Source organism: Lathamus discolor, chromosome 3, assembly GCF_037157495.1.
Source record: "Lathamus discolor isolate bLatDis1 chromosome 3, bLatDis1.hap1, whole genome shotgun sequence".
In the NCBI taxonomy this organism is placed as follows: Eukaryota; Metazoa; Chordata; class Aves; order Psittaciformes; family Psittacidae; genus Lathamus; species Lathamus discolor.
Window position 1 is genome coordinate 139,398,166 of NC_088886.1, and position 26,038 is coordinate 139,424,203.

The following is a 26,038-nucleotide window of genomic DNA, read 5'->3' on the forward strand; positions in this document are numbered from 1 at the left end:
CAAGAAGAGCCACTTCACTATCTTTAATGTTTAACCAATGAGCAGATTGATTTCTAACTTATCTCAAAATTTAGAACTTGTTCTGAACATAAAAGACGTAAATTAAGAGCAATTTCCTTTTCTTTCCCACACAGAAAAGAGACGTAATAAACACCATAAAATGACCTTGAGTATGGAGCCACTACCTATCACATCACAGTCAACTGATCTAATTTGTCTCTGATTCTGTTTAATGTTAGGTATTTACATGTCATCAATCACCTGCTTCCTGTTGGGCTGAAAAAGCCAGGGGGACTGCCAGCTTTGTCATATGGTAGCCAAAGTGGACGTGTTGTCAACTGAGATCAGGAAGCACAAAAATGTTTGAAAAAGTTTGGAAGAGCCAACCTGCTTTTGGGTCACAGGAGCTCAGTCTGAGTTGAATATGAAGGGAGGAGATTGCCTTATTAGCCTTTCCTGGCAGCGAGGCTGATCGATAATTATGTGGGACAATCCATTTTTGTCCTTTAATCTGAGCTGATTTGGATATTTTATTTAGCAGCACTCCTTCCTCTTCTTCCTCAAATCTTAAACTTTCTCTCTCTCTCTTTTTCAGCTGTACAGCTCCATGGATTTCGGAAGAAAATGGCAGCTAATGCATGAGCGGGTCACTCCAAACAGGTTTTACTGGTGAGTTATGCCCTCAGGCTTTGTTTGTTTTGAGCAGATCATAGAGGCAAGAAGCACATCTAGCTTAAAGGGATTGGTTGCTTTACCAGAACATTAAGTTAATTAAGAACAGTAAGACTAACCTTGCTTTTGGTCATCATCAATATTATATGCTCCACAGTATATATCTGGCAGTGCTGTAGTCTCCATATTTGTCCATCTTTCTTGTCTGGTAACAATGGTGTCTTGTACAGATTACTACAAGTCTTTTGGTAATTGAAAAACTTCTGTTCCTTTGTTATAACCTACTTACAGGAAGACAGAGAAACTGCCAAATGCTTCAGTGACAGTTATGATCATTAGGCCTCCTATTTTTCAACCCTTCTGAGAGCTACTTTAGCCTACAACAGTCTTTCTGCAGAGCTGGATGCTCTTGACCGGTCTCCTTATGCAACTGCTGGTGGAAAGGGTGATTCAGGCTCTTCTTTGAATCACTCTCTGAGGAGCCAGTTCCTTTCTACTGACTGGTGAGAGCCCAGAATCAGCAGTTTGCTAAAAATCTGCTTTGTGACTATCTTCCTTTCCACTTCCCAAGCATCAGCTTCCAAAATTGGGAAAGTGTCTTAAAAACAGATGATTAAACAAATTTAGTTCCTGTCTCTAGGCTCCTCTATTGCAGATGTGGCTTTTCCAAACTTCTGTCCTCCATGAAGGCCCAAGAATTGACTCCAGTGCAGAAGAGAAAACCCCGCAATATTCTTCTGTATTTGAATCTAGGATTGGGACTCGAATCAGATTCATAATGCTGTACTTTTTACATGCAGATGATGGTGTATGCATAGAAGTGCTGTTTGCAGAATCTGTGAATAGTTAAAAGAAGTGCCTGGTATTTAAGGCCAAAAATGATCATGATATTAAAGAACAAGAGGCTCTTACTTTGAACAGTAAAAATAAGAAAGACTTGGATGACTTTAAGAATTGACTTGCAATTGCAGAGCATGGTGTGTGTGTATATATATATATATATATATATTAGAGTCAAATTATCATAGAATTTTTTTCACACCATTAAAAGTATCTGACACCCATGCACAAAATATCTATAGATTATACCTCCAATACTTCCACACCTTGCAGTGGAGATAGATACCTCATGGGATTTTCAAATTGCTTAGGTCCTTCTGCAAATCTCTTCAAACAGCTTTAGACTCCCACATTTAAAACACGGCTTTTTGACATCAAGGGAGATTTCACTAGTGTACCTATGGATTTTGGACAGTATAAGAAGGTTTTTGAACATGGAGAAAAGGAAGTTGTAGGGTCCTGCAAAATGTATCAAAGATCTAGAATCTTTTCTGACCATGTTACTGTTTCACATTTCCATAGTGAAGGAAAGGAGGTTATGTTCTCGTGGTTCTGATGGCATGTGGTTGATTGACCCAGCTATCCAAAATCCTTTGATTTCACTATTCGTGCAGGGTGCAAAAGAAAAAGCTGAGTGTAGCTCCTCTTCAGGTGCATCCTTCTGACGGGTAGAATAGATGGTCCTATGGGATAATTGTACCTTACACTTCAAATAGTACAATTTTGCTTAGGGGAGAGGCTTTCTTAGAAAATAAAGTGAAACAAAGCAGGAAATCTTTCTAAAGGAGAGGCTCTGTTGTGGTTTATTTTCTGCTTTCATATAATAATGGTTAATGTGTCTGTTTTATGTGTCTGTCTTAGAAAACGTAGAAGTCTTCTTTAGTTAAAACTCGTATGGCATAGACCTAGGAATCTTTATTCCACTGAGAAATATTGTCCCACTGACAATAAATTTTCCAAGAAAGTGAATTAGGTTTTACTCAGAGTGAGAGAGATTTGAACCAATTTGTGCTGCAGGGGTCAGAGGTGTTGAAATTTTGGAAGGTAATAACTCTCCTTAGCTGATTTCTTCCTTTTTTTCTTTCTTTCTTTTTAAAGCTGCAGGCTGTGATGGCTTGCAAGCTCTGGCTTGTAAGATGTGTACAGAAAAGGAAATGCAAGGAGAACACTAGCCTCAGGAATCTGGTGATTCTTTATATTAGGCTATGAAAGAGGGAGAAAGTAGGTATAAGTTTCAAAGGGACATGAACCACTATTCTGAGGAGTTCATCAGTCTATCAAGTCCTACATTACTAAACCTCTTAATTAAAACTTCCAGGTGAGGTTAAATAATAATGATAGGAAGATGCTAAAATCAGAGACCAAGCTGCTTGTTTGTGTGGCTCTGCATTGTTTATTAGTAGGGGCTCAGGTAAGCATCCTTCATCAAATGGGACAGTCTTCATCTGATCTGAATGCAGCTGACTTTATCTGAGGCGCCTTTTTTGAATGTTTTAGCCTTCAAAGCATGACTTTCATCTCTCAGGCTGCCGTGAATGGGTTTGTGAAGTCTATAGACTTCACCTGGTTCATGGGATCAGGCAGCATGACAGGGAGAGGTCTTACTTTTCTCTTGGAGACCTTTCCAAGTAATTATACCTTCCCTGAGAGAGTTCAGATACAGACACTTGAAGGCCAGGAGAAAATTACAACTGTATCAGAACTCGTGAGGTTGGTATGTGAACATTCACTCAGCAGAGTAACACCTCTCTGCTCATTATGGGCACGCAGGTCAGTCTGTGTTTTGCTGTAGCTCTGGCAGGCAGTGTCCATGATGGCTCCCCACTGGTCAAAATTAAAGTCCTAAGCTCCAGCACTGATCTGTGGCTTTGATTCCTGGATCTTGCCTTCAACTTCTTTCCTTAGTGTCAGATCTTTGTGCTAATCACTGGGTTGCAGTTTTGTGCTCTCATCCCATACGGATGTCACATGTCCTGCAGTTTATGGGATATTTCTCATCAGTTCCTTCAACCAGCTCAAAGTTTGTGCATGAGCTGAGACTCACTTCTGGGCCACTTATAGTTATAAAACCTGGGATTTGAGATCTCTACTTCTGTAGTAGTTATTCATTTTTTAGCTACACCCACTGATGGCATTGGCAGAGCTTGAACAGAATGTGTTACTTGATGTGAGTACAGGCATCCAAATTTGGCTCCCACGTGCCTTGGCCTCAGAGATTTTAATAACTTAGGATCCTGTAGGGATGGAAATAGGAACTTACGCTAATGTGATACAGAAATTCCCAGATCACTCATCACTCTGAAATTACTAAAGATAACTGGAGCCAGCATGGGTGCAAAGTTTGTTAAAGACCTACTCAGTGTTCTTTTCTTTCAAAAAATTTCTGCAGCTCTCTCTGGGCTGTATTTTTTCATTGTAGCTTAGACACCTGTGCTGTCATGTGGAGGGATATAAAAAATACAGTCCATATTTTGTACTGTGGGAATGTAACAGTTTCTTCAGGCTGCTCTTTGCTGGAGGACTCATTCATGTTTCACTGGGGGATACGAAGTGGCGGCTGTGGGACCATTTTCCATTTTTGTTTTGCCTGGTACATCTAGACATTTACCCTTTTCTCTCTTATTTATATATTTTCAAATATGCTCTCTGGGACTTTGGATGATTCTGTGAAAGCCTAGGAGTGGGAAAGTGGGGGAAACAAATTTGTATAGAAGAGAGGGAGAAATCTGCACATCATTTCTCATGGCTATGGGGAAATTTTAAGCTCTGAAGTCAGTGCCCAGGATGAGCCTAGTCAGTAAAAGACACTGAAATATGCGCTAGTGATGAAAGTTGGGCAAAAGCAACAAGGCAAGAGTGGAGAGACAGCAGGAGGAGGAAAATAGGGCACGGCTTCAAGAGGCAGTGTTTTTATCTGCAAACAGGAAAAATGTGATGTAGTGTAACAAACAGTTCTCGAATACGTTGCTGATTCCCTCACTGAATTTTATGTTTTGTCGTTCTGTGTTAACCAACCAAATTTCTGGTTGTTTTGGTATCCTTGAATGCAAGCCACAATCATTTTGATCTCCATGGATTAAAAACCTGGATAAGCGAACAGGCTGTGCTTTCAGTGAAAGGGGATGGGCATCCGTTTAGGGTGTGCTTTGGAGTTATGGGTTTTATGTCACGGTTATTTGGGGCATAAGTCAGCAAATTTTGCCTCTTGAAGGCAAGGTTCTCTGTCCTTTTTATCATGATTTTGGATGGGAACAGTGATAAAATTTAATCAGTGTATTTTTTTTTTTTTGTTTGCAGCTTGAATTTCATGAAGAGTATAGGGGAGACTGGTTGGGATATTTGAGAGTAATGTAGCAGAAGATGAGGGATTTATCTCAGTATTTCAAAAGGTTATGATCTGGGTTTGTATCTGCAGATGGGCAGAGGTTTGTGTCTCTTTTTATTTCCTCAGTCCTGATAATTTAAATTCCACTGCCAATTTGGACAGTTTCAGCAGCAGTTCCAGAACTGACCTTTGGATACAGCTAAGGTTACCTTTATGTGTCTACTTTGCCAGCAGTGAAATGGTTAGTCAAATATGTGCCGGTCTCTCCTGTAAATCCCACTAATCATTGACAGATGGTGTCGTCGCACAGTACTGGGGAAACCTCTCCCAATTTTTTGCAGCCAAGTTTAGTGTTAAGAAAACATAGTCTTCTAAATGTCAAATTGACTATTAAGTAATCCTGAATTAGAGGGATTTTTGTCAGAATTAAAACCATATTATAGATGAAGCTGTGGATAAAAAGAAAAATTCCAGTTTGGCAGCTGTAGGATAACACCACCTATAGCTTCATTGAGGCAAATACCCAGTGGCTGTTCCTGTAGATCTCACATGAAGAACTGAACAGGGACCTATTACTGTAGGCTCCCGTGGGCTAATGACTCGTTTGCCTCTATTAAGGGATTTGCTTCCCATGCCCTATGGGTGGGAACAACTGGAAAAGGTTTTTCTTCCAGAGGGTAATGCTGATATAAATCTGTAATGTCTTACTCAAGCTACCACGACCATGAACTCTATGTACTAGGCTGAAAACCTGGTACGACCTCTAGCCTCAAGCTCTGTAATAGGAGCTGAGGAGACATGAGACCTTCTTAAAAGTTCTCAGAATAAATTGAAAGGTTTCCTTGCAAGGTCACATTAGTTCATTAAACATCACAATACCATAGTGACAATAAAACCCATTTTATTTTCCTTTTCACTTAAAAGATGGGCATGTGGGGGAGCTGTGAGGTTAGGGATTTTATTTTCTTTTTGTGTGCCTACGATTAATACAGTTGGCACTATAGATATTTAATGTTTCCAAACATTAGGTGGTAGCTGACTGGCTTGTGATTATACAGTAACTCAATGGCAGAGAGAGAAATGGAAGCTGGATGTAGAGTTGGATACTGTTTATTGGCTGAAATAGCATTTATTTTTGTTGAAAAAGTTTTAAGTTAATAAAAATTTCAGAATTGAAGGTAACATTATCAAAATGTTTCTCTCAAAAAATTTAATGGACATCCTGAAATGTTTGGCATTTTTTGCATGTTTTTAAAAGTGATTTTTTAATTTGATTAGAATCTCCTTTTGCAGTATATGATGTTTTAAAATTAAAGTAGGGAAAGAGTGCAGTCTGAAACAAAGTGCCTGGATAAAGGCAACATAAAGACACCCTGGCCCTATTCACATCCTGATCTTTTGTGATTTAGAGCAGATGTTAGTCCCTAATATCCAAGTTAGATGTTCTGTATGCTTATAATATACATCTTCATCACTGTGATAGTAGCTTATATGAGTGACCACCGAAGTTTGAGAAATGTTTGTAAGTTTTATATTTTGCTTTTTTCCAAAGCTTAATCCTATCCTGTTTTTCAACTACAGTTTGCTAAGTGCTCTTTCAGGGATGCTGTGATAGATTTCATGGATATGTAAGAGTATAAACAGACAAATGACCCCAAGAACAGCAAAATCCTTCACTTTCAGTTTCTGGGAAACTCTGCAGGACCAGTTTGTGGAAGACAGATAGACCTCATGTGCTCTCTGTGCCTACGGTTAGTGTACTGTTCGGACTACCATTCCCATTTCTGAGCACAGTCCATTTTTTCTTTAAACTAATTTATGACAGACTGACACAAATAGCTGGATGTGGGAAACCATCTTTGGAGAAGGTAGAGAAAAAGCCCTAATGCAGTACTGGAGGAGTATTACAGAACATTTTCTCATTTACCTGAGACTAAAAGCAATGATATTTGCGTTTCTGGTATATATTTACACTTCATGCTAATGACATCATTCTACAAAGGAGACTAGATATAACTAGTCTCTTGTACTGTGAATGTAAACCCTAAATAGTAGCTGATGCATTGGACAAACTCCTACAGAAAGTTCTTTGCCTGACTTTGCTATTGTGTTATGCTTCTCTCCTTACTGCCTGCTTTCATAGGAAAAGAAGCGTTTGACTTTTTCACAAATTCCTGTGGATGCCATGTGATCAGCCTCCCTGGGATCAAAGATGTTTTAGCGAGGAAAAACAAAGTAACATACTGGCTACAAGGATTGTGCATGATTATAAATGAAAATAATTTAAAATACTTTAAATTCTCCTTTAAAACCCATTAACTACATAATAAATGAACCCCAAGAAAAGAGCCACATGATTACAAGCTCACAATACATATGCAGCCACTGAAATTCTGGCTGCTATCACAGCAGTTCTTTCAACATGTGGTGTATATGCTCTGAAAGAGCAATTTTGGAATAAGTTGTATTTGAGGAACTTTTCTGTCTAACCTCCTTTTGTTTGAGAAACACAACATATCTTTCAGAAGGAAGGATTACCCCTTCTCCACTAATATAACTGTGGATGTCCTTACACATATACAAGCTGGTTTTTAGAATTTGTGATTTGCTGTGATTTTAATACAATTTACAGAATCACAGAATCACAGAATCCCAAGGGTTGGAAGGGACCTAAAAAGATCATCTAGTCCAACCCCCCTGCAAGAGCAGGGTAACCTACAGTACATCACACAGGAACTTGTCCAGGCGGGCCTTGAATATCTCCAGTGTAGGAGACTCCACAACCCCCCTGGGCAGCCTGTTCCAGTGCTCTGTCACTCTTACAGTAAAGAAGTTCTTCCTGATGTTAACGTGGAACTTCCTATGTTCCAGTTTACACCCATTGCCCCTTGTCCTATCACTGGATATCACTGAAAAAAGCCTAGCTCCATCATCCTGACACCTACCCTTCACATATTTGTAAACATTGATGAGGTCACCCCTCAGTCTCCTCTTTTGCAAGCTAAAGAGACCCAGCTCCCTCAGCCTCTCCTCATAAGGGAGATGTTCCACTCCCTTAATCATCTTTGTGGCTCTGCGCTGGACTCCTTCAAGCAATTCCCTGTCCTTCTTGAACAGAGGGGCCCAGAACTGGACGCAATATTCCAGATGCGGCCTCACCAAGGCTGAGTAGAGGGGGAGGAGAACCTCTCTTGACCTACTAACCACTCCCTTTCTAATGCACCCTAAGATGCCATTTGCCTTCTTGGCCACAAGAGCACATTGCTGGCTCATGGTCATCCTCCTATCCACCAGGACCCCCAGGTCCCTTTCCCCTTCACTACTTTCCAGCAGGTCAACCCCCAACCTGTACTGGTACATGGGGTTGTTCTTCCCCAGATGCAAGACTCTACACTTGCCCTTGTTAAATTTCATCAAGTTTCTCCCCGCCCAACTCTCCAGCCTGTCCAGGTCTCGCTGAATGGCAGCACAGTCCTCTGGTGTGTCAGCCACTCCTCCCAGTTTTGTGTCATCAGCAAACTTGCTGAGGGTGCACTCAGTTCCCTCATCCAGGTCATTGATGAAAATATTAAACAGCACCGGTCCCAGCACCGACCCCTGAGGAACTCCACTAGTCACAGACCTCCAGCTAGATTCTGCGCCATCGTGCTGTTAGCCATATTTCTGGCTTTAATGTACTGTGTCTGGCAGTGATTTATTTATTTATCTTTTTTTTTCAAGACTGGAAAAGTAAAGGCTGAAATATTTCTGTTCATTGCTTTTATATTTAATGCTTACCACTAAATGTCACATACTATGCTGTGTTTAGGGCTTCTAGCTGTAAAAAAGCCTTTTGCTTTGGTCTCTCATTGGTGAGCTTTCTTTATGTCCCAGAGGGCAGCCTCATCTCTTATTTCTTCCATTGCTATTCTTGGATCCTTAACTCTGTAGTCCCCCTACTGTCTTCTGATTGTCTGATAATGGAGCAGACCAGATAAACCACTAGTAAGAAAGTCTAAAGAGGAATTTGCTCAGTGTTTCTACCAAGTGAGATTGATCCCTGGACTGGATCCCAGTGCCGTACCTGTCTGGACAGTAGATGATGGAAGGATCTGTTTCCTTGTTATGCAACAGGCTACCAGATAAAATGTCCAAACTTCATTGCTGTGTTTCATATGCTGGTGTTGGAAGCTTAAATGCTGTACTGCAGACTCATGTGACCTGGCTAGGTTGAGTTCATTCTGTCTCTCCCTTATGAATGTGAACTTTAGCACTAATTAATTTCTGCCTGTCTGTAACAGTCCCAGAGTAATTCTTTGTGATAATTTGTAGAAAGCAGTGATGAAAGCCAGCCCTCTAATTATTATATTGAATAATGCATCTCTCTGAGGCATATGGGGATCTCCCATACTGTCATAGCTTGGCAAAGCTAATCAAAAGCTAGGCTGCCAGACTGACAGTAGTATCATATTTTGTGCTTTTTGGCTAGCAAAGAGTACACTCCCACTTTTGTGTGGGATTCAGCTTAGGTTTTGGCCTTTGTTCTATGCCATAATAATCTCTCTGCTTCTGCACAGATGGCTGAATTTTCAGTGTGGGAGAGAACCCCTCTTGTTTTAAGATGACTGAAGGAGAAACCCTTGGTAGTTGTTTTAAAAATCACCACTGTTCTGAGAAGTTTAGGAATGATCTTTTCACATATTCTGATTATGGACATAATGTTCCTGCCATTTCAGTCAGTGGCAAAGCACCTGCTGGCATCAGGGAGCAAGTATCTTTCCTGGACCCAGCCTCACTTCTGCCCCAGACCTCATCCCTAATGGCCTGCTTGGATTTCAAGAGATGCACCTTTGTAGGGGGTCTTACAGCTCTTGTTTTTGAGGCTGGAAGCATTCTTGCAATGGAGGAAGTTGCAATCTAATGGAGAATTTATCCTCAACAAGTACATCAGTGATATCAGGGATCATTTCTGCTTGAAACTAGATTTTCTGTCATACCTCAAAGCTGTTCATGTCGATTTTCTCAAGAAGAATCCAGAAGGACCCAGGTAAATTCCACTTAATTTCTCTGAATTGACTTCAGCCTCTGAACCTTTGGAAGTTTTGGTGCCATCAAGTTGAACAAAACCAGTTGTTTTATTTAACAGAAGGATCTGAACTCATGCTGTGCAGAAAGAACAGTCTTATCATGGTAAAGCAGACAAGATGTTTCTGCATTCATTTAAACGTGAGCCATTTGTGTCTCTCAATACCATCCATTAAAGATAAGGAGGTCCCTCTTTATGCCTTCTGCCTGTTGGAAATTAACAAACTCTCTTAAAACGACAATTCATCAGCAGTTATATGAGGCAGAATTCATTCTCGGCAAGAGAAGAAATTGAAACACCCATCCTTTCGTTCCCTGGCATTCCCCTGAGCCTCCTCTGTAAAATGAGATGAGTTTAATTCTGCTATTGTTAAGCGTAGCAAGCATGAAGCTACATCAGAATGTAAGAGCAGGAAGGAGTATCTTATTAGCTGCACTACAGGTTCTTTTAAATAATGTTGATTCAGTAACTTGTCTCTTGCTGCTCATATACAGAACAAGGGCGAGAAGCCAGTGAGTGAGACTGTTTCACTTGCATATTTGTAGTGAGCTAATTGGAATAGCAGTGGTTATCATAGCTCTGTAATTATCTCACAGATAATTGTCCTCCACTGGGCAGAAGGCAATAAAATGGGATGTAGACACTAAACAGATTTCCATGTTCAGTGAAATATCTGAAGTTCCATGGCTGAGAGAGAAACATACTGACCTGTGACTGCCAGCATGGACTTAGGAGATAATAAGCAATGCCTGTAGACTTCAGAGCTGGAGTCAGTAGATCTGAATTGTCTCCCATAGGAGAAAATCCACTATTTTATTGGAAGAAAAATAAAGAGAAACAAACCAAAAACTGCCAGTTTTTTGGCTGAAGGGTGCAGAAATATACTTAGGTTTTGCTCACCATACTTTTGGTTTTCAGGTTTTGATTGAAAATCTTTGAGAGAAGGAGACATGTTCTATTATAATACTGATTTTAAGGGCAATTTGTAATAGCGACTCCCTGAAGCCATTTCTGGACCTACTGTATTTTCTCCAGAATTGTTTTTGATTTTGTTTCTTCTTTTTTCTTTCTACAAATCATTAGATGTGAATAGTGCATTGACAGTTTGGAATTTTCCTTGAGGCTAGAAAACAGTAGAGTATTACTTTTCATTTAGCCTTGTACTTTCCTTTTATTGTTCATCTGTAACAACAGATTAAGAACTCAACAAAGAGAAACTCTCTGATTACCTACCGCTTGACCATACATCTTTACTTCTTGACATGTGAGTAGCACAAACTCCCACTGCAGCATTCTGCCCTGATCATTCTCACTTGAAAAGGGTAATACTTTGAGGATGGGGATGCTTTGGGACTTTTCCGTTGTGGAAAAGCTGGGAGTGTGTCTAGTGCTCAGCCTTCTAAGCTTTCTTGTCTCCCTACTGTTTGTGCATCTATCTAACTTGTAACAAAACCCACAAGAGCTCCCTGGCTTCTCTGATCTCCCCTGCTGCATCTTCCACTGATGATGGAGAGACTCACAAGTGGCTGTGGCCATTTTGTTCATATCCTCTCTATTCTGTCAGTAAGGATGCTTCTGGTTTGAATGCAATCCTGTCTTGTCAGGAGACACATGGTGATCTGCAGGTCTCCTGTCACTGATGCTTTTCCCCATCACAGCCATGCAGACTTGCTGTTCCTACAGACAGAGTCTTTCTTTGTATATCTGTCTTCTCCCAAAATCCTTTTTGTTTCCTGCTTCTTTGTCTTTTCCTCTTGTGGATGTTGGGACAAATGAGCATCTTGCTCTCAGTAGCTAACTAAATGTGATATTTTGGGGGCAAGGAGACATGTTAATACATTTATGCTTGCTGGTCCAGAACAGAGTAGTTTATTCTCCTCTGTTTTCTTCTCCTTCCCCTTCTTCTTTGTTCCATTCTCTCTTGTCTTTTTCTGGCTGATGGTTAAAGGTCAAAGAAGCTATTTGTTCTCTTCAGCATCTATAATGCAGAGAAACAACTGTCACAGAAGGTTTGTGACATAAAACTAGTTTTTCACCATGCCTTTCTCCAAAATGCATAAACTGAACAACAAATTTATTTCCAGAATGTTAGATGTTATCCTAGGGTGATTCTTCACAATATCCTGCAACAAGGAATGTGGATACTTATCCTTCCTTAATTAATACAATGTACAATGCCCATAGGCATGTGGGGCTCATCAGCATATCCTAATCGTTTTGCCTGTGCCAAGCTGCGTACTGGCATTCTCTCTTTGGACAATTTAAGTTTTATTTTTATTTTTATTCATCTGCTGCATGCATTTATGAAGTGATGCTTTCACTCTGAAGCTTTTCAGAGGCCCTGGATTCTGCCTCTCTGCTAACAACTGAATCACAGCCTTGGTGTTTCAGGCATGTCATATATGCAGTCAGAAATGTTGTTACACGTGGGGGTAATTAAATACACAGTGAACTGAGGATTCTTATCTTCATGTAAAACATTGCTTGAATTGGTCATGTTTAAGATATATTTGCTAGGAGACAAACTTAGAGGGCTGTTATGTGTCTTCTAAACATTCCCTTCAGGAGGGGAACAATAACTCCAGTGAAGTTCTTGCTTCACTGGAGCAACAGTGAAGAGCTGATAGCTTCTTTGAGCATGTACCTTGCTTTTCTGAAGTGGTCAGAGATGGGGCTGATTTCTGTTTCCTGAAAAACCAAAGCAATAATCTATGACTTTCAAAAGACGGTAGCCAAGCACTGGGCAAACATTAATTAACTGGTCTTCATAATATAGTAAGCATTAAACTAATTTTAAACCAATGCAGGGAAAGGATGAAAGTCACTCAGGATGTCAATGATCAGTCTTGGAAGAGAAGCAAAAACTCTGTGCTTGAGCTTCATAGGTCTGAGGAAAACATAGCTGGCTAGAAAATGTCATTGGCCTGATTTATTTTTTCCAAAAAGCCGAAAGAAACACCCCCAACACCACCCCCATACCAGCAGACCCCACTAACTGTTCTACTCCCAGATTTTCCATTGGGAAACAATTTATTTTCCAATGAAAGATTTTTGGTTAAATATAATGAATATTTATCTGGAATAGATTCCACACTGCTGCCCCCCCCCCCCAATAATTTGGCTTAGATGTATCACCAAATTACTTTTGTACACTAATTTCTGCATTTCATCTTTCTACTTATATTTTATTCCTCTCCTATTATAAAGAAAACACTTATGGGGGATGGTGGGGGAAGAGAAGGATGAGAAAGGAGACAAAGCTACCTAAAAATGTGTCATTTTTAGTATTCCCTAAAATATACTTTTATTCTTCTTTCATCAAAGGACTTAAATTTTGAATATTAAAATTAAAAATAAAGGAGTGTCCTGCAAAAAGTATCTCTTCCTTCAGAAGGCAAAACAGAATCCTTCTGTTGGAATGTTTTGAACTTGTCCGCCATAAAGTTTGCAGACCTCTAACCCAGGTGAATCTCTTCCCTCCTCTCTACAAATGCCTTCCTTAAATTACCACTGTTTGTCTTAGATGCATGTGGGACAGACTTGATGATATATTGTGCACTAAAGCTTTGAGGTGTCTTCAAGACAGTAACATCTTAACTTGATGAGCTGACACTTCATTACTTCCACCATATCCTAATTCAGCTGCTGCTAGGACTTGGCTTCTTATTCAGTCAGCATAAGCCCTCAGGGCTGTTTTTATACAGCCCAGATCAGCTGCAGCCTGATGAGTCAGGAGTAGCAGACTGCATGGGAATGGGTTATTTAGTTGGTAAGTTAGTGGCAGGACTGTAAGTGCACCTGGGAGCACATTGGGTATGAGTGCTGGCTTGGTGTGTCTGACAGATCAGTTCCCTGCATGAGTCTCAGTCCCCAGGAGAAGTAATTCCAGGCACTGCTGGGAAATTAAGATGCCACCTCCAGCACATACCCTGCCGCTGGCTCTTTCAAACCTTGACAGGTCTGTGAATAAAGATCTTCACCCTTCTGCCCACATGCTTTTTTGAGTTTATGTCACAAAAGTTTGGTTATGTTTATTGGGATTTATAGTATAGGTTGGGGAAGAAATGCCGAAGCACTTTAAAGAACTGACCTGTCAACTGGATGAGAACTAGACAGAATTATTTGTACTTTCTTAGTTTTTGGTATTAGCATAGGGGGGAAGAAAAAGCATGGATCAACAGCAGCTTTTTTCTGTTGATAAATATACTTTAAAGGTATTCTCTGGCTCAGTGGCATTTCTTTCCCAGTGCTGTTAATTTCTGTGATATAAAGAGTCACCTTCTGTGAAGAGGAAAAAATACTTCAGTATGCAGCAGAGCCTGCTGTCTTGTGTGGATTCTGTAGTGACTGGTGACAAGGTTGAGCCTAAATGTCAGCTTTTCCTTCAAGGAGACAATTGATTTGGACCTCCTTCCTCTTCCTGGCCTGCTGTAACCATGAAACAACTGTGTGTAGCAACTTTGTAGTTCTGGGGTCTATAATCCACTGAGTTTACAGGTAATTTACAGGTTTAGACATTCAGCAGATAGTGGGGATGAGATACAGGTAGGCAGATACATGTATGCACATATAGAAACACATGCAGATGCTGTTTCCATAGAGAAAACAGGCAGAACACTTCCTTAAAATTCGTTGGGACCTTTATAAAAAGGATTGGCTTTGCTGAAAAGAAATTAGCTGAGAATAAACTCTTGGCAATTTTTTTCCCCTTATCTTGCAAGCTAAGTCTCTCAAAAGTTACTTTTGCTGATGTCCAGAATTGTAGCATCATGGAAATTAGCACTGGAAAAGACATAGAAAGCTCCAGGGACCTGGCTAAGACACTTTCTTACAGTATCTTCCTGCCCAGCTTTTTTTCCAAGCTTCATTTGAAATATGCTGTGCAAGGAGGTTTTGTCCATAACTCTTCAGAGACCTCATCACATCCTACGCCATGCAGCAGTTTCTCCCCCTGTTCAGCCACAGCGGATAATACTGTATTTATGTGTTTAATAAATACTTTCTTTCTTTCCCCCAACAGTTCAACATTCGTATCTGTTCTTAATGAGGGTAGTTTATGTTGTGTTGTCAGCCTGGGGTGTATGAGACTTGTGTGCACATTGGCTGTTACGGACATAGAGTTAATGCTTGATGGAGCCAGTTTTAGACTTGATTGCAGTAAATAACAGATGAGTACACAGGATCCCCTTGACCATCTGAAGCTAGCTGCAGTTATTGATATTTAGACAAACGTGATGCTGTACCAGACGGAGAAAGTAGCCTGTTGGCTGTTGGTCCATGTTAGAAAGGTTATGTATGATACAGCAATGGTTCTATGTAAAAAAATAAGATTAGTTGAGCAGTAATTGTATGGATCAGTTTCTGCTCCCAGCTGCCCATATAGACCTAGACTTTTTGTTGCTTGGACAAATTTAGTTCCATGCATTGCTTGCCTGGCACCACAAAGAAGTGCTTATTCACTGCTGGAACAGGATGCAATTAAAATTACAGCAGACTAATTGGCAACATCCACTAATTTGACTGCAGTTGCCTGCGGCAAGAGGATGTGGTTTTCCCCCTTTACATATTATTGCACAATAAATGTGCCTTGTTCCTTCCCACTTCTAGCCCTTGTCTACTGCACAACATCCTGCTAAGTAGTCTCCATCTGTTTCCTCTGTCTCTTTACATGAGCAGCGGCAATTGCCTTCAGTCTGACATCCCAACCTGCAAAAATGAGTTTCCATGTTGGCATCTTGGGAAAGTCTCAATCTGTTGTAAAAGTTTTGATTTTGTTTTCAAAGCCAAAGCTGAGGAATGCTGTCTTGACTGGTCAGAAGTAAGGCACACCCCTGGTAAAAAGCTCAATCCAGCAGATACCAGACCAAGTTTGAAAGGCTGATTCCTCATTTTTACCTTGTTTTAAATCCTTAACAGAAATGTTGCTCACATCCACTCCCACCAGCTAATGGGTCCAGGAGAAGGAAGAATAGACCTTCTCTTATTCTCTATAGGTGGGTTAGGGTGCAAGAATGAACAGCAGGCAGTCTGAATTGCTCAGCTTTTTTGATCTAAGACGCTTGAGTAGCTAAATCTCAGTGCTGCGTTTTGTCATTAAATACCTGATATCTGGAAAATGGGTAGAAAAAAAAATGCAAAAATAGTTTCTTCCATGGAAAGGTAGTAGAGTTGGTAGAAAAGAGCGAGCTGAGGTGTGTACTAGGCAAGTAATCCCGAGAGTCTGTGGATTTCTGTTTTCCTTTCTTTGCATATGCTAGCTTTTTTTTTTGTTTGTTTGTTTGTTTTCAGCTGGAAACATTGCAGGAATAACTGCTTACAATACAGAGTGCTGTTTTCCTTGCCCCGCTTGCTTGCTCTCCCTCCTGGTCAGAGATGAAATATTAGCAGAGGGGTCTAGTAAATGTGCATCCACGCTTGCTTTTCCTTCAAGATAGAGATAAGGATCTTGCCAGGATCCTGTCCATCCTTCAGCTTTCAAGAACACACAATCCTGTTCTGAAGAGAAGGGAGGAAAGATCTTGTGAAAATCAAGAGCTACCATGAGAACAGAAGAGAAAAGCAGCAGCAGAAGGTAGAAAAAAGTATCACTTGCTTCCTTCCCGATGGAATTCAGAGGTAGTTTCGATCTTAGTTGGCCCATGATCCTGCATCAGCTTCAATAGTGGCTGCAGGCTCCACGTTTTGAAAACTGCCTTTGCAGCAGTCAGGGAATGTGTCAGCAGGAAAAAAAATGACCTTTCCTGTCACTTCTGCCTTCATCTTCTCAGCATTTTCTCATCTGAGTGGTGATAAATGAATGGGGATTGTCGAGGATGTTGATTTAGTGTGGCTTCTCACAGTGAGAGTGCCTTTTTTCCTCCCCATGGCCATCCAAGGCAGCAACATACACGGGTGCATTTTTTGGACCTTGGTTTTGTTTATGCTCTGGAGTCTGTGCACATAGGAAATACAGAGGTGAGCTCTGTCTGCAGCCTTAGGTATGGCTGTGTGGCAGGAAAACTGTTTTCAAGCTAATCTTAGGCTTGTAAGTGTTGTTAAACACTCTTGTCTCTGTAAACCTCTGAAATAGAGCTGCTTGCCATCCAGAGAGCCAGGAAAACCCTTCCTGGCCACCCCAGTCTGTGGGCTCCACTTGGCTTTAGAGGACATGCAAGGGAAACAGTAAGTCGGGGGATGGTGTAATCTCTCCTCATCATACTTTACTTGCTCAAAGAGTTTTGAGCAGTGAGTCTTCCAACTGTTTTTCAGAGAGATAATGTATGAGAAAATATAAGGCTGTGAAGGTGTCTTTTGTTGCTGCTCTTGTATTGCCAGACCTGAGAGGTCGTTGCAGTGAGTTCTTAAGACTAGAGAAGTTACTACATGGGATAAAGGAATAGCTTTTTGGAGCAGCTGTGCTCCAAAATCTGCACTCACGTCTTGCTCATTCCACTGCCTGACTTTTTTTTGCATTCTTCATGTAAAGCTTCTCCAGACAAATGGTGAGAGATCATTTACTGAAAATACCCGTATTCAGGAGTCAGAGCACTGCAAAGCAAAGCTGTGTTCTTTGCCACTGGGAATAGGCGAGGCATGAAAAACAGCATTGATTGGGGATTTGTTTTGCAATCAGAGTCTTTGATATAAGGAGATGATCTAAGATATCGTTTGGGAGACGGAAGGATGACCGATGCAGTTAACTTTACAGGCTTGTTATCTGCCTGCAGATAACAGGAGCTTGTCTTGCTTTTGGCTTGCAGGAGATTGCTTTGTGAGCTTTTCCGCTTAAGTACAGTATTTGGTGAGCAGAGGAGTACTAGGGGGTGCTGTGTGCTGGTCCTGTTTTTGTCACTGTTGTTCTGAAAAGAGCCATCAGACTTGTCAAAACTAATTAAGGAAACAAGAAGATGGCACTGGCACATTCAAGCTAGAATGACATGTTTCAGGAGACTCCTGCTGTCCCCTGATGCTCACTTAATAGGCATTATGAGTAGAGCCACAGAGCTTGTGTGTGCAAATGTGCAGTGGTAATGAGTATTTTGGAATTTGCTTGGCAATATTTAGGTTCTTCTAATTCCAGTCCCTTTTAAAATGAATAGTATTATGGCAGATGGATGTTTCTTATTCCCTGGGGCAGGAGTAGGTTTGCCCCATTGCTTTAGGGGGAGGGACTCAGGAGGTGTTGTGGGGAGCAGAGAAGGCAGCCTGGTGTTGTGGTGCCAGGGCACAGCAAATGGCTCTAGCTAGAAGGCTGGTGTCTGGCTTCCAAGAAGCCTGGAGAGTGGAGGCTCCAGGGCGAAGGTTGGATTTCAGTAAGGAGCCTGTTGGGAATGGCTGTGGGGCAGGTGCCTAATGCGATCCCAACCAGCACCTAAGAGTACTGAAATTACCACACTTCCTTTCATAAAGTTGTGATGAATAGAGGTGTTGGTAAGCATGTACCTCTATCCCTATATTGGCATGCAGGTGGGAGTCATGACTGCTGAACACCTGAAATGACAGCATTTAGGGCTACTTTTAGGAAAAAGGCAGAAAACTTCTGCTGCGGACTAGAAAGATGTGTGCCCTTTCTATAGATATTGTACTAGGAAATAATGTTGCTGCACACCATAATGTTTTTCGCTGACATTGTAAGGAGTTTCTATTTGTCTTACTGTCACTTTTAACTGTGTCCAGATATTTGGAAGATTTGACACCAATAATTACACAGTCACAGGGACTCAGGCCCATTCTGGTACCCTTACCAATAACAGGCAGCGCTTTCTTCCATGTGGGATCACCCTGAAACCGATGGTAGCAATTAAGGAGCAGACTATTTCTCACTGGAAGCAGAATGATGAAAGCTCTGCCCGTGTGTGGCTTTGCTTTGTTGTGTTGGGGTTTCTTGGCCACAATTCGCAGTGTGTTGTGAATGGACTTGCTATTGATGCGGGGCTCTAGTTAACAAGCAGTGCCAATTTCAGTTACCTACACAGTGGGTCATAATGTAGTTGTTTTGACATTTGCAGCACTGGTGGAGCTTAGCTGAACTCCAGCACATTCATATGTTTGTCATTGCTTCAATTGCCATGTTTTTTTGTGAGATGCACAAAAATGTATCAGAGCATCTGTATTTTGTTCTTTTTTTCTTCTTCTTTCTTTTTTTTTTTTTCTTTTTAATGTTTTAGCTGTTGATGCCCTAAGGATGAAAGAAGCAAAAGATTGTGATAAAAGTGTATTGGAACATTAGGGAATTGTGAATGCTGGCTGGCTCAGAGGGAATCTATTATTTACAATCTACTGTATCAAATTCAGCTTCACAAAATTAGAAACTGATTTTTGTCGTTGTCCCTTTTTAATCTAACCCTTCGGTTAACTTAGAAGAAGCAGCTCCATAAATCACATGGACATCTATGGATATTTTTTTCTCCCCTGCCAGCCATTGCTAGGACTAAATGTTCATCTCCCAGCCAGGACACTAATAACAACATTTCTGCTCTGGGCTTGACTTTTGCTGTGCCAGAAGGAAAACTGTCTTTGTAACATGCCTTGCAAAACATTTTCAGGGAGTAAAATAACAATGCACAGGAAGATTTTACTTGAGGCGCTTGGGTTTCAGCTACTGAGGTTAAAAATACTCATTATGCCTTTGTTTCATGATTATCAAGGGCTAACACATGGGATAATGGGGTGAATAATTATTTCTAGAATTGTTTTTGTCACAAATTCACCATATATATGTGCATTGCTGTTCTTCTGAAGATGGGGAAACTGAGTTAGTAGCAGAATTGCCCAGCTAAACAAGGGCAGATCAGTTTCTCATGTCACTGTTCAGCCAAGTAAGACCCCTTTTAGTGTGCTCTCCATAATGATGGGGGCTGCTGTGCCCTTGTCTTTCCTTCAATATTAAAACAGATGTCTGGTTTTACTGGATCTTGCAACCAGCTTGCTTTGTGTCCCCAAGAATGGTCATTGTAGTCTTGATCTTGTAGACAAGGGCTAGGCAGGTTCACTCACCAGTGCTGGGGAAGGTGTCTATCTTATAAACACAAAGGAGACAAGCTGGTAGGAGGTAGGGATCTGCATATCAGGTGTCACATGTCTCTCTGTCTGACTGAGGAGCTAACTTGGCTTTTAGCTAACTTCGCTGCCTTCTTTCTCTCTCTTTTTGATCCCAACCAGGTCGGTGGCTGGTTTGGATAAAGAACCTGACCTTGTGCACATGGAAGCCCGGACTGCTGATGGACGTGAGTGCCTGCAGCCAGTGCTGAAAAAGTGGGCTTTGGGAGTGGGAATGGAAATTCACTCTACTTATTTTGTCTTCCCATTTGTATTTCAATTGATGGGAAAGATGTTGGTCATGGGGTTTGGTGTGAGGGGTTTGGTGTGAGGTATACTCCTATCTTTAGCTCCTGCCTGGGGGGAAAATTCAGAGGCTGCAGGGCTTGTGTCTGTGGAGAACCCGGGCAGAAGCACAGTCTGTTGGGTTAAGGAGTGTTCTATTCTGCTCCTTATTTAGCTTTTTCAGTGTCATGTATTTTACATGAATCATAAGGAGTTTGGGTACCAGCACTGTGCAGTGCAACCTCTGTGCATTTCCAGAGGTGTTCAGAACAGCTGTGGTGTACCTGGGAATTTGAGAAATCGCCTACCATCAGATTTCTCTCCTGGCCAGAATGTCCCTATGCCCCAGGTACCTTTTGTCTCATAATGAAAGTATTTTTCAGTCTTGCTTATGGTGTATAAATAGGTGCTCCATTCCCAAACATTACAGGCCTTAAAAAGGTGCCTGGATCTGAAGTAAGAAGTAGAAAAAATGTAATTCTTAACCCCTCACTGAAATGAATTTAGTCACATTTGCAGCAGAACGGATTCCTATGTAATTAACCTCCAGCAAAGAAGACAGTTGGTGTTAGAAGTTACTTTTTCTATCACCCTCTCCAAAGTGTTTTAGCTATTTCTCACAGGAACTACAGCACAGTAATGCATCTGCTCCTGGGCTGGAGCCAGCTTTGCTCCAGCTCAGTGCCACCACAGTAGTGGGACATGTGTCCCTTTTATGCTACAAGGACAGTGTTAGAAAAGCAGCATGGGATTGAATTTGTAGAGGATTTCTGGGAGGAAAAGGCCTCATTTTTGTTGCCTGCAAACTTTTCTCTGCTTTAGTCAAGTGCTGCGTAGGCCAGATGCTGTGCGAACAAGCTCTTGTCTATCAGGGTGGCTTCTCTGAGGCTGTGGATCTTCTAAAATCACTCATTGGCCTCCCACTGCTATTTAGTGATGGCAGCTGAATAAATAACCAAGCAATAAAAGCTTGGGGGTGACAGCTGTTTGTTGAATATGTGGAAAAGCAAAACAGGCTAGCAGGTGGGTGGGCAAGGTAGGGAGGCTTCTTCAGTACCTTTGTTGCTATGAGTGCTGTGGCAGCGATGCTGGGAACAGTGGCCAAAAGCAAGTAAAAAAAGCAAGCAAGTAAGCAAACAAACTGCTGATGGAGCTTATTTTCAAACTAAGTTTAAACTTGCTCACCCAGCTGTTTGAATATTGGATATGTCAAGGATGTAGATGCTTTATTTGAAACATGTAACCTCAGTTTGCAGACAACTCTCTTCAGGTCTTGTTTGTTGTGGGGGTTTGCTGTTTGTTCTTGTTTTAATGTATAAATTCAACATTTTGCAATTGGCAGTTGATGGTATTGAGGGTTTCACTGGAAGTCAGACGTAACCAGGAGTGTCTGCAAAACAGCCCATTGCAAGCCATTGTCCCAGCAGACAGCAGGCACAGGAGAGACCTGGCAGGCTGCACTGGCCCTGCTGGCATGTCCTGCTGGGGGACAGCACCAGAATGACTCCTTTCCCAGCCAAACACAGCACAGCACAACCATGCTGCTCCAATTAGAGTTTCTAAGCCTTAAAACGATATTAGTTTCTGTTGCAAAACATCGACTGCCTCAAAGCTATAGCCTCACCTGGTGTGAAATGGTACCGCTCTGTGTCCTTAGGAATGGAAAGTTGAATGTCTCTCCTAGTTGGCTCTGCAACCAAAATGGGTTTTCATGCTCTCGGTGAAATGGCTGAGGCACTTATACCTGCTGGAAAATGGGTCCCTGCAGTTGCTTCCGCTTGGTCAGAAAGTTTCTGATGAAAGTTTCCCTCAGTAGTTGGGAAAATGAAGGGGAGTCTTTCTTAGTGCCTCTTAGGTCAGTCTGGTGTCTCAGTCATTTGATGTGTTAACAGACATGGATTTGAGTATTGCCATTGCTCAGTTCAAGTACAAGAATCCACACCTTCAACATCCCTGGCCACTTGAAAAATACATAGTTCTTCTAGAGGGAACATTTGTCTTTCCTCTTCTGTTTTCCTTCATGCTTTCCATTTAAAAAAATAAACTGTGGGGCAAATGGTATTTAAGGTTAGGCACCTGGACTTGATTCTTTTTTCTCCTTCATTTAGCAGTGGTGGAACTGGAGAACGTATCTAATACTGATTCAGACACTGGAGCCTGAAATATGCTTTGTGTCTGGGAACAGGTGGTGGGGCATGATAGAGTCTTGTTCACCCAGTCAGGGCTATCAATAAGCTCATGGAGCTGGGAGGTGGAATTCCTGTTCACCACTCTGGTGTCTGTCCTCCAAGATGTCTTGCCTTATGATTTTGCCTGTCCCAGTCATTAGGAATGGTAGGGTCCCTGCAAAAACATCTGCCACAGTGTCTAGTCCCCTTAAATATTTGCAAGAGGCTGCTAATGCTATTGCCTAGCTGATCTCAAGCTGTTCCTGTCTTTGTGGCAGATGAAGTTTTTAATATATTTTTTGACATGTTGGCAGAGCTATTGTAGCAGAATAATAATCTAGGCTTGCATTTTTAAATTATAAAAACATGTAGGAGCCTTGGGCACTGTACCTTCTGCCTGGGTGTAATAGGCAGCAGCAAGGACAGGTTTGGATGCAAGGGAACTGTTACAAATACACTGACACAAGCACCCATCAGCACTTCTGGGAAAGATATATTAAACTTTCTGATGTTCACTGGGATAATCTTCTCCCCAGTCACAGATCCAGTGCAATAAACAGTACTTTAATTAAAGGGAAAAGGGGGACACACACCCCCCCCCCAACAAGAAAGATAAAACAAGGTAACTGATTCCTGGGGAATAATTACAGTCCTGTCTACATACATAGTTTTTCTTTCCCTTTGGGGGAAAAATTGTTGAGGCCAGTTAATTTTTTTCTCCCTCCCATAGTAACCTTCACTGGCAGTTTGTGATTTTAAGTCTTGCCTGGCACCAGGACATGACTCAAGCTGAGCCGGTCTGCCAAAGAACTTGTTTCCATCAGCTACCCTTCTCCCTGTTAGCCAGGCTGGCCAGCCATGCCTGCTTCTAGCTGCCTTGTTTATGCTGCCAGGAAGGAGCAGACCTTGCTGTCCTGTGTCTCTGTAAGTCACGGTAACCTGCACTTAAGTCTGCCCATTGCATCCTTCAGCATAGTAACAGGTTTGAGTGTTTCAGTGTCTTCCTTCGGAGGCCCACATCTTTGGGTATTGTCTACCAGAGAAAGCCTCTTGTGTGCTCCTGCTTCCTGCCAAAGCTGTCATGACTGGTGGGCAAAGAAGAGGCTTAGTAGGTTGGCTTATTTCACCAGCTTATCACTGCAAATTTCATGAAATTGTTTCAGTTTCATTGCTTCTAAAAAGGGTAAAAATACACTCCAAATTCTCGAGATGGGAACCATGTTGTTTAGCAATGGGGAGGCATTTCTTGCTCGACTGCAAAATGGCTGCATGTCTGAGAAAGCCATTCCCTACTCCTAAGCGAGATAAGTTGGTGGGAAGGGTTTGTATGCAGTTATGGATGCTGTGATTTGAGCTGCAGGAAGCCCTCCAGGCTGCTTGATGTCCTTATTGCCTCATTCACAGATGGGCTGAGAAAGTAGCTGGAAGTTGGGTTATAAGCATAGGAAGTTTTTGAGGCTATCTAGGAAATGGGCAGCTCTTCTGAATTCCTTTTGCCGTAGAATGTAATTAAACAAAGAAACAAGCAAACAAAAAAATCCCACAAAAACCCGTAACTGAACCAAACCAAACCCCCAATGCCTAAATCCTCCAATCTTGATGTTGTGTGGGACAATATATAAATTGAAAATAATCCCTATGTAGAAGCCAACCTCCCTTAAGTCATAAACTTCCCACTTAAAGGTAAACAAAGCTTTAAAGGCGTAGCTTGGGCACATGCCACCTGCTCCTCTGGGCAGCTGTCCTTTTTCCTTGTGGCTGCGCAAATCAGGGCTGAAAAATTAACTCCTTTCAGAGAAGGGGGAGATAACAGCTCCTCTCGTAACTGCCATTTACACTGAGGAGCGCTGTAGTTTCTATATAGGGTAAGATGTGCTTTGTGAATGGGATGGTAGCTCATGAAGAGGTCGTACCCTTCAGGAAGCTTGAGCAGCATCTTGGGGTTTTTTTCTTGCTTTGAGTCACAGACAAATGTGAACATATCTTTTACCTGATTTTTGGACATGTTTTAAAGGGAATTGTTTTTCATTTTTTGGTGGGGCAGCAGGAAAATAAGCAAGACTTGAACTTATTTTGGTGTCCAAAGGCAGACAGGTTTGAAGATAGTTTTTTTGTGCCTGTGGGTTGGGTTGGTTTTTTTTCATAGCTAGCCTTCTGTTGTAAAATAGATGAAAATACGTAAACAGACTAAATGTGAAATGGATAGTGAGCTACCCCCCTTCTCCACCACCAGCTCTGTGTGAATATTAACCAGGTGCCATTCTTTGAGTATACTTGATTGCTGGTGTAACACACTCAAAATGACACATTTCCCAATAGGCAGGCAGCTAGTTGTCATGTCAACACTTGTGATTTATCTGCATTTTTTTGTGACAGGTTTTTATTCCTCTTCCCATTCTGTCACTCAGCAGCAGCAAATTATCCCCCTTTTGAAGGGATAAGAATATCCAAGCGACTGTGTGGGAGAACATACCAGAGGGAATGAGCTTCTAAAAATATGGTTCCTGACCTCTCCTCCTTGTTCTGCCTAATTTTAGTGCTACCTCATGGAACAAGTTAAGACTGATGAGTTCTTTGGGTAGCATGATGGTACATAAGACCCTCTTGTTTTCTGAGAAGTTGCTTTTATCCACCACAAAGTTGTCTTAGATTCCATGCCGAGGGAGTAAATAACAGCTCTGGACCAAATGTGTATGTGTCAGTTGATAAAGAAACTTAATTTGTCCCAGCTGAGAGTCTGACCTCTCTACTGCTGCTGGTATCTTTTGCTAGGATAAAGCACAACTCCAATACTCCAGTTATCTGGCACTGTCTCTAGGTCAGATATTTTTCACCATACACTTTAATTACCTCCAGGTACTCTGAGCTGGCACCAGCAACAGTTTCTGCTGCATTAGCAGCATCAGTGGGACTGTTTTCATTATTGTACCAGACCTATGCAACTGCTCTGTATCAGCCACATAGCCCTTATTAACCTCAAATTCCCAGTGCCTCCACCCAGAAGCCCATCTGTGGTCTTTAAACGTGGACCTTTGGTCCTGCGATTGGGCACAAACCTTTATTAGATTAAAGCTTGGTTGTAGTTTGTGACTTTTTTTTAGACAATATCTTTTTAAAAGTTACTATTCTTGTTAATGCCTCTGACTTGCATTCTTTTTGCATTCTTAAGATTCTGTTGGTGGGATGAGGCTTTGGAAAGGGAAACTGCCAGCTTGTGAATCTTGTCTTTGAATCGGGAAGGGCAGTTAGCTGAGTGTCAGAGGATTTCAGCTGTGTTCAGTTTCTGTGCTTTTCACAGAACCATATTTTGCTGCCACTGGAAAGACACAGACCAAGGGCAATAGCAGGTTTTATGGGATGGAGAATCCTGTAAGCAGCTTTGCTAGGCTAGCTACTGTCCTTTTAAAGTTCCCTTTTATGCTTTTGTGCTCAATTTGACAGGATCCTTGTTAAAAGGTGCAGTTGTGAACAAAAATCACTGCACTAGGCTCACACTTATGCACTTATACACTGTTTTCTTCATTGATGGTCTGTCCTCACCCTTTGTAGAAAAGGGAACAAGTGTGTGAATTTAAGAAGCCTGTAGAAGTGTTGCAGTGTAAAAGATATGACCCTTTTATCACTGCAGCTGTCATCTTAGTTGTATTTTCATTTTCTTCCTAATTT

At 41.5% G+C, this 26,038-nt stretch overlaps 1 protein-coding gene across 1 annotated transcript in view; it reads left to right on the forward strand.

Annotated features, from left to right (window-relative positions):
- Positions 1 to 26,038, forward strand: part of SORCS3 (sortilin related VPS10 domain containing receptor 3) — a 306,718-nt gene that overhangs the window by 192,063 nt on the left and 88,617 nt on the right. The window contains exons 5-6 of the mRNA XM_065672945.1: positions 596 to 669; positions 20,043 to 20,107. Of these exons, the coding sequence (XP_065529017.1) occupies positions 596 to 669; positions 20,043 to 20,107 (139 nt within the window). The remainder of the gene's footprint in view (positions 1 to 595; positions 670 to 20,042; positions 20,108 to 26,038) is intronic.